General features: G+C 47.9%; 1 protein-coding gene across 10 annotated transcripts in view; it reads left to right on the forward strand.

Moving 5' to 3' along the window:
- Window positions 1–13,267, forward strand: part of LOC110534036 (disks large homolog 4) — a 94,822-nt gene that overhangs the window by 20,075 nt on the left and 61,480 nt on the right. The window contains exon 1 of one of the 10 annotated variants that reach the window (XM_036990433.2): window positions 1,194–1,678. The exons of 4 other annotated variants lie outside the window; for them this stretch is intronic. In XM_036990433.2, the coding sequence (XP_036846328.1) occupies window positions 1,637–1,678 (42 nt within the window). In that variant the 5' untranslated portion in view covers window positions 1,194–1,636. Of the gene's footprint in view, window positions 1–1,193; window positions 1,679–7,400; window positions 8,136–13,267 lie in introns of those variants that run through there. 5 more of the 10 variants (XM_090186813.1, XM_036990436.2, XM_036990434.2 and 2 more) reach the window with 5 other exon arrangements.

The following is a 13,267-nucleotide window of genomic DNA, read 5'->3' on the forward strand; positions in this document are numbered from 1 at the left end:
TTACACATGGTATTGGTGCTACACTCTCAAAATGTCCTCCTGAGGCAAATGAGGCCAAGTGTCGACACATCAGGTAGAATGTGCTCCAAACGGCCCGCAACACTGCGCTCTATCACGTTTCTATTGGGCACGAGACGGGGAACCTGTCGAATAAGGTTCATGAAATCTCAACGGCGAAACATTATATAGTTTTGGACCCTTTTGATGGCCAGGTGTGGTTGTGGTCACCAGGTGTAAATGGGGGTATGCTAATGTAAGTTGGGTATGACGGTGGAAGATAGTCATGAGCGGTTTCTTTATTTGTTTTTTTGAAACCAGGTTTGCTGTTCGCTTGCGCTATATAAGATGGCAGGGAGTTCCATGCACTCATGGCTCTGTTTCCTTGAAATTGTTCTGGACCTGGGGACTGTGAAAAGACCCCTGGTGGCATGTCTGGTGGGGTAAGTGTGTGTATCAGTGCTTTGTGTAAGTTGAATGTTTGCACATCTGGTTTGAGGATTGTGAATACATTTGGCAAATAGCAATTTCACGTTCTAGGTTACGGCACTAAAGCTACAGATTATTCCAAAGGCCAAGAAAAACATTTTTGTTCTGTGGCTATAGGTTGTTTTGGAATTGGACCAGCCAATAGGTCATTTGAGTTGCAGATGAGTTGGCCTACTAATACTTCTACTGTTGCTTAGGTAGCTCCACATCATGTTGATTATAATGTGTACTCCAGAATGTGTGCTGCCAGAACACAGTTAGCTATAATTGACCCTGCACAGTGCTTTCTCAAATGACAAATATTTTGGTTGGATTCCATGTGTCCTCATTTGAAAAAGCTGCAACAATATCACAGTCCAATACAGTGTTTCCTCCACTCTCAATTCCCTCCGCTGTCTCAGACCTGAGTCATATAGAAGGAATCTAAATGAGGAAGGAAAGGGGGAGGTGTGTGTGTGTGTGTCAGAGAGAGAGAGAGAGAGACAGAGAGAAAGAAAGAGAGAGAGAGAGAGAGAGAGAGAGAGAGAGACAGAAAGAGAGAGAGTGAGAGTGAGAGAGCGAGAGAGACAGAGTGAGAGAGAGAGTGAGTGAGAGAGCGAGAGAGGCAGAGAGTGAGAGTGAGAGTGAGCGAGAGAGAGAGAAGAAGGAGAGAGAGAGAGAGAGAGAGAGAGAGAGAGAGAGAGAGAAGAAGGAGAGAGAGTGAGAGAGAGAGAGAGAGAGAGAGAGAGAGAGAGTTAGAACAGTACTGCATGTTTGACTGGAAGAGCAGAAAATACATGCGAAAAGCGTAGGTGAGGTCTACACTCTCTTTCTCCTTCTCTCCCTCTCTCTCAATTCTCTCTCTCTCTCCCCTCACTGGCTGTGACAAAGATATTTTGTGAGTCACGGCTGGATCAGTCCGCCAGCTCTCTCTGTTCAGACCCTAGCCTTAACACTGAGACATACCCTACACCAACTCTGTCTTCCAGGAAAAACTCTCTCTCCTTATCTGCTACGACAACCCCCCTCCCCCTCCGTCTCTTCCCCTCCCCACTTCTCTTTTTTATTTCACCCCTACCCATCCACAGTCTCCCATCTCTCTCTCCCCCCGTCCCTCCATCCCTCCTTTACTGCGGGTGTCTGAGAGGCTGTTTTTCTGTGTCTCTCGCTCATGAAGGGCCGCACTAAGCTCCCTTCCCTCTGCTCGTGTGTGGTAGGTACATTTACCTCTCTCTGTGTCTGTTGTTCTTTCCTCTCATTCGCTCTCTTCGTCTGTGTCTGGCATGTCAGGTCGAAGTGTTGTTGATGAGTGGGTAGTTGCTGTGGGAGACGGGGGTCAATCTGTCGGTCTGTCTGGTCATCTATAGCTCAGCACTGATAGGAGCTGGAGGTAAAATCTCTGCTTTTGTCGTATGTCGTGCATGCTGTATTTGGGTGTGTTCCTTAGATTTATAGTTATGCAGGCATACGTATGTGTGTGTAAGGCAGGGTGGGGACTTGTGTGAGAGCGTATGAACGTGCCCTGGCACATGTGGGTCTGTGTCAGAGTAAGTGCATATTGAGAGTGGTTTTAGTAGACTTGTTGAACACAGGAGTACATGGATGTATGTGCCTTTGATATACTCCCTCTGTTAGATAATATTTGTTTGTGTGTGTTAGTCTGTAGAGTGTGTGTGTGTGTGTCTATTGTTTCTATTTACAGTGTGTGTGTGTGTGTGTGTGTGTGTGTGTGTGTGTGTGTGTGTGTGTGTGTGTGCGCGTGTGCGTGTGCGTGTGTGTGTTTAAATGCATTAATGGGAACATGAGAGCATTGATTAGTTACTGGGAGCCAAGGTCTCCTCCAGGCTTAATAAGCTGAGTGGACATAAACAGTGCCTGAGCTGTCTGGCCATTACTGAACTGAGAGATGACTTAATGTAGCCAGGCGCACAGAGCTGTGTGGTGTGTGTTTGTTTGTGTGTGTGTATTGCTGCGTGCGTGTCAGTCTCACTGTGTTTGTTGTGTCTCAGGGTGGCGGGTGTCTCGTCTGGAGTGGTGTGACAAGGTGACGTGTGTCAGGTCATTGTATGTCCAGAGATGATGCAGGTCTCAGTGGTCATAGAGAGGTAGGGGGAGACAGACCGGGGCTAAGGGAGGAACATCAGACCCTGTAACTATTCACTCCACTACAATTGGCCCCTGATGAAACCCTATATCCCTAATGCAGGTAGGTGCATTTAGCATGTTTAGAAAAGAGCAGAAGCCAACAGACAGGATTCTATGAATGTCTTTGCTCGTGTGTGTGTGTGTGTGTGTGTGTGTGTGTGTGCGCGCGCGCACGCGCACGCATGTATGTGTGTGTGCGTGCGTGCATGTGTGTGTGTGCATGTGTGTGTGCATGTGTGTGTGTGCATGTGTCAGGGTGAAAGGGACATATTGTTTTGTCACATGGGTCACAGGGGCCTTGGTCACATTGGCTGTAATCTGTGGTCTGAAAGCAGAAGTAATTTGTTTGCACCAACACATTATGCTATATATAGCTGTCATCTGCATGCATTGACAGCATAGGCATAACACATCGTTATGGTAAATTATGCACTGTGGATGTAGTTCTTGTGGAGAACCTACATTAGTACATGTTCTATAGAAACACAGGACATTTTTTTAGGTTATTTTGAGGTTTTAAAAAGTGTTGGGCATAGATGACCCCTGTGTTAAAGTGACCAAACGTCTGTTGACTACGCCTTTAAAGAGGCAACAGGTCTCTGGCCTTCCCACTGGAGAGGACGAAAGGATGTCTTCCTGCAATGTTAGTGTTTACCAATCTGTTCACAGAGACCCCCAGGATTGGACGTTACTCCTCCAGCCCAGCGCTAGAGCACGCCAGATCCAACTAGTCAAATGACCAAGCCTTTGGTCAGTATTGAACCAGGCATGTGAGTCGTCGCTGGCGTTGAGCTGGAAGATAAACGTCTAGTCCTGTGGGTCCCTGATGAGGCTTCTCCTTTTCAGGTTGTCCAACACTGTTTGCTGTAGGTCTTTAACAGACAGCAACAGGTAGCATTCTCTCAACAGGTCCTTTCAGATAGCGCCTCTCCTTGGGCTTCATATCGTGAATATCTGACAATCTGCAAGAGCTGTTATGCCGGGATTCTATTTCTGTTACCTTATAACTGTTTTTGAGTTGATGATACCATTCATAGTGCTTTCATCTGACCTTCCACTGAGACAATGGCAGTAGTAGTATACAGTAGTAATCACATTTACATAGAAACTGTGTGCAGAGAGTCTTATACCGGCCAAAATCCCATTCCCATTTTGATCTGAATGGTCCACAAAACATTCTGTGATGAGAGAAGAAAGAGAACCCTATTACAATCAAGCTTGAATTTATCCAGGGTTAGTTAGCTTGAATATCTCCAGGGTTAGTTAGTTTAGAATATATCCATTGTTAGTTAGCTTGGAATTCATCCAGAGTTAGTTAGCTTGAAGTTAGTCAAGGCCATTGTATCCAGTAACCCTGGTGGGACTGAGGAGTCTGTATGTTGGTCCAAGCCCTGTAGGCAGGCACCCAGTAATGTGTCTCAACACTTCCCTGCTTGGAACAATATTACAACAGTTTAGATTACCTTTAACCAGCCCTACCAATAAAGGTATAATTCACCCAAATGCATTAATTGGTTCATGAATTCATCTGTTTGTTGTTTTGTAGTCTATGGGTCAGGAGTGACTGTAACCTACAAATAGGCTTTTGTCACTTAAATACAACAACAACGTATCCCCGGTGTTATAATCAAACCTAAGTCACATCAAATCACAGAAGAAAGGAGACTGTATCAGTCAAGGCCAGTGTGGCAGGAGGAAGGAGACCTATGGCCTGACTATACTATGCAGGAGGCTGTACAGGAGAGTTCATTACTGTACACTGTAGGAGGATGTATAGGAGAGTTCATGAGGACTGACTGTACACTGTAGGAGGCTGTATAGGATAGTTCATGATGACTGACACTGTAGGAGGCTGTACAGGAGAGTTCATGACTGTACACTGTAGGAGGATGTATAGGATAGTTCATGATGACTGACACTGTAGGAGGCTGTATAGGAGAGTTCATGAGGACTGACTGTACACTGTAGGAAGCTGTATGTGAGAGTTCATGAGGACTGACTGTACACTGTAGGAGGCTGCATAGGAGAGTTCATGAGGACTGACTGTACACTGTAGGAGGCTGTATAGGAGAGTTAATGACTGTACACTGTAGGAGGCTGTATAGGAGAGTCCATGACTGTACACTGTAGGAGGCTGTATAGGAGAGTCCATGAGGACTGACTGTACACTGTAGGAGGCTGTATAGGATAGTTCATGATGACTGACACTGTAGGAGGCTGTATAGGAGAGTTCATGAGGACTGACTGTACACTGTAGGAAGCTGTATATGAGAGTTCATGAGGACTGACTGTACACTGTAGGAGGCTGTATAGGAGAGTTCATGACTGTACACTGTAGGAGGCTGTATAGGAGAGTCCATGACTGTACACTGTAGGAGGCTGTATAGGAGAGTCCATGAGGACTGACTGTACACTGTAGGAGGCTGTATAGGAGAGTCCATGACTGTACACTGTAGGAGGCTGTATAGGAGTGTTCATGAGGATGTGTGCAGCCATCCTTTAGAGGAACATGGCGACCTGACCATCAGGCAGCTAGCCAATGGACTATTCGATGGGGAATCCCGCCCCCTGCAGATGTTGTCATGGAAACGATCTGGCTCTTGTGGGGTTTCCTCTCTCTTCTGTGTGCTTGTTCACCCAATGCAGTGCAGAGCTGGGATGTGAAGTTTACCACTACACATTACACTGCCGGGATACAAAAATCACTGATACACAACGCAGCAGTGAGATGGAAAACACTTTTACACAATGCCAACTCTCAATGTAGCAGCTGTGGATAGTAGTTGAGTTGTTTTGCGAGTTCTATTTTAGAAAATGGGGGGGGGGGGGGGGGGGTGTTGATGACTAAACAGAAACCTTTCAAAGATCCAGAAAAACGTGCATTATTGATCATATATCCAAGCAGAGTCCCATGTGATGCGAGAGCTAGAAAGCAGTACTGCCAGATCCCACTGAGGGGCAGGCCAGCCCCACGTATAGGCTGCTGTGACCGTGGCAGCTAGGGGCCACTCTGTCTGTGGATAGCCATATAAGACACCACACATTGACTACATCATGGTATATGTCCATAACCAACAACATTATCCAGAGCCTCTTTAAACAGGCTATTAGTGTTTTGTGTAACAGTGTTTGGAAGGACTCCAGTGTCTTCTAATATGGATAATGCATATGTTCTCTTGACTGTTTATTATACAATTAGCGATTATTTCCTTTGGGTTGTTGTGACTAACAGCTTGTGGCAGTATGCATCTATCAATGCAATCTTTACCTTGTTTGTCACCATGTGTTTGTTTGGATATATCTGAGTATTTTATCAAAGTACTGCCTCCACAATGTTTGGTACACCGCAACCAAGGTCGAAGCTCTATTTCAGAGCAAAATATCCATGGAAACCGCGTTGTGAGGCTACAAAGCACAGCATGCTTCGTCATCTACACACAATAACGAATAATGCAGAAACAGCTAGAACCACCAACGTGTTCTCTTGCTCTCTGTCTCTCTCTCTCTCTCTCTCTCTCACACACACATATACATGCATATATACATATAGATTATATATATATATATATATATATCATTTTTTTCTACTTGTTTTTCTTTTCTACTTGCTGCTTTGTTCCATTCTATTATTTGTGGGCAAATAATAACATGGTTTTAATGTTTTATGAAACAGTGAGCTTTCTTGTTGCTTACATTGAGATCTCTCAGATCTAAGTGTTTTGGCATTGATCGGATAAAGAGCCCCATGGAGTAGCTTTGTTGTGTACACAATTGATTTGTTAGTTTATGAACCACTGTGGTCTGTCTGGATTGGCAGCAGGTAAAACTGAATCCAGGATGTTTCACGGAAACTGGAAATGTTGAACTTCTTTGGGAATAACAACAGCCCACACATACAAATGTTATCGTTCGCCACACTTTACCTGGCCGAATCTTATTACAGGGGGGGAGACAAGGTTTTTGGAATGACATGAAAAGGGTCGTTTATCTTTGCACACCCTGTGCGTCTCGAACGGTTGCATCTGTTCCATTTAACATTGACGTCATTCGAGAGCGTGGAGCCCCGCGCCGCAGTCGGTCCTGAGATGAATGCACAATATTTAGTCCACCTGCTTCTCTCGCTCCACCTTGTGGACGCAGTCAGCCAGCACCTACCACTTGAACCGTTGGATTCCGAGTGAGTGAGTGAGTGAGTGAGTGAGTGAGTGAGTGAGTGAGTGAGTGAGTGAGTGAGTGAGTGAGTGAGTGAGTGAGTGAGAGAGAGAGAGAGAGAGACAGAGAGAGCGAGAGAGAGAGAGAGAGAGAGAGAGAGAGAGAGAGAGGCATATTAGGCCTAATCTGGACAATAATTATTTCCCAGAAGAGGTAGAGCCTATAGTCTTTCCTATATGTTTTAGCTAGGCCTCTGCTAAATCCTTTCTAAAGAGCATAGAGTATGGAGGCTCTGTCATACAATGCTACTAAGACCTTGGATGACCTTGTGTGTGTGAGTGTGTGTCTCTGCGGGTTTGATCCTAAGCGTCTACTTTAGATTGTTTTAAGACGGGTCTTTCAGTGTTAACATACCGCCGCATGCTGACATAGGCCTACAGGTGTGACCGCGTTTGCACGCTGAAAAGAGCGTGTTGCTGGCCACTGCTGTGTTGAAGCTTTATTCGCACTTCAGGACCATGGACAGTTCCTTGCAGACACTTTTCCATTGGTCCACGGGGGGGCGCCAGTAGCACACCATAGGCACAATAGACATTGTATGATCGCTGCAGAATTGGCGTGAGCGTGAGCAGCAGACAGTGTGAGGAGACTATGATGTGGAAACGTCAGCTCATGATAGTAAATAATTTACTGTATTCGCTTGTGTGCATGTTTTGATACAAGTAACCTATACCGTCTAATATCAGTCGTGCATGATGTGTTATAATCGATAGCCTATGTCCGCGTGGGAGCCTATAGCATAACTGCTTTTGTCTTGCTTCCCAGATGCAGACCCTATATGTTCCAATTAGAATTGCGCATGAAATCCAAACCTTACGGTGGAGAGGGAGAGAGAGAGAGCGAGGGGAGAGAGAGAGAGAGAGAGAGAGATAGCGAGCGAGGCCGATGTGGATGAAGACTTGTGCAAATCATGAATGATGGTGTTCTTGTAACACTTGAATAGGCGAAACATGAGGGAACAACAGCATTTCAACCTTAACATCTGTCCGGTGGCCAAGCTGCAATCCATAATTCATGCTCGTGAACGTAAAGTTATTTCTGAGTTGAACATCGGATTTCAACGTTGGGTAGCCTAGCACGTCTTCGGGTAGCCTACCAACCGTGCACAGCCTAGTCACCTGCCTCGACTACCGCTCTTCAACCCTCCCTCTTCTCCAGCATCGCGGCTCTGGTGGTGGACGGGTGTAGTCTGGTATATGGGTGTTGAACTGATGTCTCCGCCTGTTAGGAATCTAAAGTGCCCCTCGCCGGTGATGTGTCAGTGTAAGGTCATCTGCAGCAACCGGACTCTCTCCCTCATGTTCGGTTGCAAGGTAAGCTTAGAACAGGTTCGGTGTAACAGTTGTTGTAGCGACGCTATTACGTCGACGGAGAGAGAACGCGAGGAGATGATGAGCTGACTTAAAAAGATGAATGAGATACCATAGTGCGCGCGCGTGTGTCGGTGTGTGTATTTGTGCGTAAGCATGTTCCTAGTTTGTGTTCAAAGTGCTATACAAGCCTAAGCCATTCTGTTGACACAATTAAATTGCTGACTGGGCATTGTGATCATTTCCCCAAAGATAACCCACTGCCTTACATTTAGGTGACTGTTTTGTTTTCACTTTCCCCATTATGATTTCCATCGCCGATTATCTGGGGTTTTGAAATGTGACCATCTGCAATATGTGTTACATGTGTTCCCTGGTGTTCCAGGCCTGCGCATGTGGATTATTCACGCCTCATAATACCGTACGGTATGTTCAGATCAACACCGTGGTCAAGCGTGGTTGCACGCCGACATTTAGATGTTTCATTTCCATAGGCCATTCACATGGAATATCGACCGGCATAGCCTATCTGAGCCAGCCATGCATGTTACGTAGATGGTACCGTTTGATTATCTTATAAAGACACGAACAACTCACATTATACTTCACAGTTGTGCTGTTCGGGACAATGGGCAGGGTGTAAACCAGCGGGAGCATTGTTCTGCTTTACCATACAGCTGTGTGGTCATGAGTTTTGTGTTTTGCTTCCTAACAAAAGAGATACAGATATAGCTTGTTGTTCTTGTAATCTGAGCGAGTTGTTTGTGACCTTGGGATAAATCGCTAAAGGCGTTCACTTTGATGACACCCATCATTCCATATAGGATGCTAATTGGTAGGGGCGATGTCTATTGTGAATCACTAGTGTAAGGAATGGTGCCACTGCTAATTAAATCACTCTCATGGAGACCAGACTGTGTCTATATTGACTGTATTTAATGCCACCAGCCTTGGTAGGCAAAAGGTGTTTTGGAGTGAGTTCATTGAAAAGGTCTTTAGAACGTCTGTAGAACCAGTAGATGTGTCACCCAGTGGTGAGCTAGGCGTGTGTGTTTCCAGTTGGGCAACCACAGCCTGTGTATATAAGTTAAAGGCCCAATGCAGCTGATTTGATCTCAATATCAAATCATTTGTGGGTGACAAGTACCTTCCTGTTGTTGTTTTTTCTCTTCAATTCAAATGGTCAAAACAAAGAGCAGTTTCTCAAGCAAGAATTGTGCTAGAACTGTTACGGTGCGTGAATGAGGACCCAAAAGCGAATTAACTTAAACAGAGCTTCTTTAATTACCAAACATAGGTAGGCTCAGACGGACCGGCAGATTCCGACAGGACAAGACAAGGTTACAGCAAACATGACGACAGTCTGGTTCAGGCATGAAACACAACAAACAAGAATCCGACAAGGACAGGAACAAAAACAGAGAGAGATATAGGGGACTAATCAGAGGGAAAAGGGGAACAGGTGGGAGAAGGGGTGACGAGGTAGTCAAGAGGAGACAAGGAACAGCTGGGGGAAAGCGGGGGAGAAAAGGTAACCTAACAACGACCAGCAGAGGGAGACAGGGTGAAGGGAAAGGACAGAGACAAGACACAACATGACAGTACATGACAGTACCCCCCCACTCACCGAGCGCCTCCTGGCGCACTCGAGGAGGAAACCTGGCGGCAACGGAGGAAATCCTCGATCAGCGCACGGTCCAGCACGTCCCGAGAGGGAACCCAACTCCTCTCCTCAGGACCGTACCCCTCCCAATCTACGAGGTACTGGTGACCACGGCCCCGAGGACGCATGTCCAAAATTCTACGGACCCTGTAGATGGGTGCGCCCTCGACAAGGATGGGGGGGGGGGGGGGAGACGAGCGGGGGCGCGAAGGACGGGCTTGATGCAGGAGACATGGAAGACCGGGTGGACGCGACGAAGGTATCGCGGAAGAAGAAGTCGAACTGCGACAGGATTAATGACCCGAGAAATACGGAACGGACCAATGAACCGCGGGGTCAACTTGCGAGAAGCCGTCTTAAGGGGAAGGTTCTGAGTGGAGAGCCAAACTCTCTGACCGCGACAATATCTAGGACTCTTAGTTCTACGCTTATTAGCAGCCCTCACAGTCTGCGTCCTATAACGGCAAAGTGCAGACCTGACCCTCTTCCAGGTGCGCTCGCAACGTTGGACAAAAGCCTGAGCGGAGGGGACGCTGGACTCGGCGAACTGAGATGAGAACAGCGGAGGCTGGTACCCGAGGCTACTCTGAAAAGGAGATAGCCCGGTCGCAGACGAAGGAAGCGAGTTGTGGGCATATTCTGCCCAGGGGAGCTGTTCTGACCAAGACGCAGGGTTGCGAAAAGAAAGACTGCGTAAGATGCGACCAATAGTCTGATTGGCCCGTTCTGCTTGACCGTTAGACTGGGGGTGAAAGCCGGAAGAGAGACTGACGGAAGCCCCAATCAAACGGCAAAACTCCCTCCAAAATTGAGACGTGAATTGCGGACCTCTGTCCGAAACGACGTCTGACGGAAGGCCATGAATTCTGAAAACATTCTCGATGATGATTTGTGCCGTCTCTTTAGCAGAAGGAAGCTTAGCAAGGGGAATGAAATGAGCCGCCTTAGAGAACCTATCGACAACCGTAAGAATAACAGTCTTCCCCGCTGACGAAGGCAGTCCGGTGACAAAATCTAAGGCGATGTGAGACCACGGTCGAGAGGGAATAGGAAGCGGCCTGAGACGGCCGGCAGGAGGAGAGTTACCGGACTTAGTCTGCGCGCAGACCGAACAAGCAGCCACGAAACGACGCGTGTCATGCTCCCGGGTGGGCCACCAAAAACGCTGGCGAATGGAAGCAAGCGTACCCCGAACGCCAGGGTGGCCGGCTAACTTGGCAGAGTGAGCCCACTGAAGAACGGCCAGACGAGTAGGAACGGGAACGAAAAGAAGGTTCCTAGGGCAAGCGCGCGGCGACGGAGTGTGAGTGAGCGCTTGTTTTACCTGCCTCTCAATTCCCCAGACAGTCAACCCGACAACACGCCCCTCAGGGAGAATCCCCTCGGGGTCAGTGGAGGCTACTGAAGAACTGAAGAGACGAGACAAAGCATCAGGCTTGGTGTTCTTAGAGCCCGGACGATAAGAAATCACGAACTCGAAACGAGCGAAAAACAGCGCCCAACGCGCCTGACGCGCATTAAGTCGTTTGGCAGAACGGATGTACTCAAGGTTCCTATGGTCAGTCCAAACGACAAAAGGAACGGTCGCCCCCTCCAACCACTGTCGCCATTCGCCTAGGGCTAACCGGATGGCGAGCAGTTCGCGGTTACCCACATCATAGTTACGTTCCGACGGCGACAGGCGATGAGAAAAATATGCGCATGGGTGGACCTTGTCGTCAGAGAGGGAGCGCTGAGAAAGAATGGCTCCCACGCCCACCTCTGACGCGTCAACCTCGACAACGAACTGTCTAGAGACGTCAGGTGTAACAAGGATAGGAGCGGATGTAAAACGATTCTTGAGGAGATCAAAAGCTCCCTGGGCGGAAACGGACCACTTAAAGCACGTCTTGACAGAAGTAAGGGCTGTGAGAGGAGCTGCCACCTGACCGAAATTACGGATGAAACGACGATAGAAGTTCGCGAAGCCGAGAAAGCGCTGCAGCTCGACGCGTGACTTAGGGACGGGCCAATCAATGACAGCTTGGACCTTAGCGGGATCCATCTTAATGCCTTCAGCGGAAATAACAGAACCGAGAAATGTGACGGAGGAGGCATGAAAAGTGCACTTCTCAGCCTTCACAAAAAGACAATTCTCTAAAAGGCGCTGGAGGACACGTCGAACGTGCTGAACATGAATCTGGAGTGACGGTGAAAAAATCAGGATATCGTCAAGGTAAACGAAAACAAAGATGTTCAGCATGTCTCTCAGGACATCATTGACTAATGCCTGAAAGACAGCTGGAGCGTTAGCGAGGCCGAAAGGAAGGACCCGGTATTCAAAGTGCCCTAACGGAGTGTTAAACGCCGTCTTCCACTCGTCCCCCTCCCTGATGCGCACGAGATGGTAAGCGTTACGAAGGTCCAACTTAGTGAAAAACCTGGCTCCCTGCAGGATCTCGAAGGCTGAAGACATAAGAGGAAGCGGATAACGATTCTTCACTGTTATGTCATTCAGCCCTCGATAATCTATGCAGGGGCGCAGAGACCCGTCCTTCTTCTTGACAAAAAAAAAACCCCGCTCCGGCGGGAGAGGAGGAGGGGACTATGGTACCGGCGTCAAGAGCTACAGACAAATAATCTTCGAGAGCCTTACGTTCGGGGGCCGACAGAGAGTATAGTCTACCCCGGGGGGGGGTGGTTCCCGGAAGGAGATCAATACTACAATCATACGACCGGTGTGGAGGAAGAGAGGTGGCCCTGGACCGACTGAACACCGTGCGCAGATCGTGATATTCCTCCGGCACCCCTGTCAAATCACCAGGCTCCTCCTGTGAAGAAGAGACAGAGGAAACAGGAGGGATAGCAGACATTAAACATTTCACATGACAAGAGACGTTCCAGGAGAGGATAGAATTACTAGACCAATTAATGGAAGGATTATGACAAACTAGCCAGGGATGGCCCAAAACAACAGGTGTAAAAGGTGAACGAAAAATTAAAAAAGAAATGGTTTCACTATGATTACCAGAAACAGTGAGGGTTAAAGGTAGCGTCTCACGCTGAATCCTGGGGAGAGGACTACCATCCAGGGCGAACAAGGCCGTGGGCTCCTTTAACTGTCTGAGAGGAATGTCATGTTCCCGAGCCCAGGTCTCGTCCATAAAACAGCCCTCCGCCCCAGAGTCTATTAAGGCACTGCAGGAAGCTGACGAACCGGTCCAGCGTAGATGGACCGACAAGGTAGTGCAGGATCTTGAAGGAGAGACAGGAGTAGTAGCGCTCACCAGTAGCCCTCCGCTTACTGACGAGCTCTGGCCTTTTACTGGACATGAAGTGACAAAATGACCAGCGGAACCGCAATAGAGACAGAGGCGGTTGGTGATTCTCCGTTCCCTCTCCTTAGTCGAGATGTGGATACCTCCCAGCTGCATGGGCTCAGCACCCGAGCCGGCAGAGGAAGATGGTAGTGATGCGGAGAGGGGAGCTCGGT

This window comes from Oncorhynchus mykiss, chromosome 10, assembly GCF_057628025.1.
Source record: "Oncorhynchus mykiss isolate SJ-2025 chromosome 10, ASM5762802v1, whole genome shotgun sequence".
Classification (NCBI taxonomy): Eukaryota; Metazoa; Chordata; class Actinopteri; order Salmoniformes; family Salmonidae; genus Oncorhynchus; species Oncorhynchus mykiss.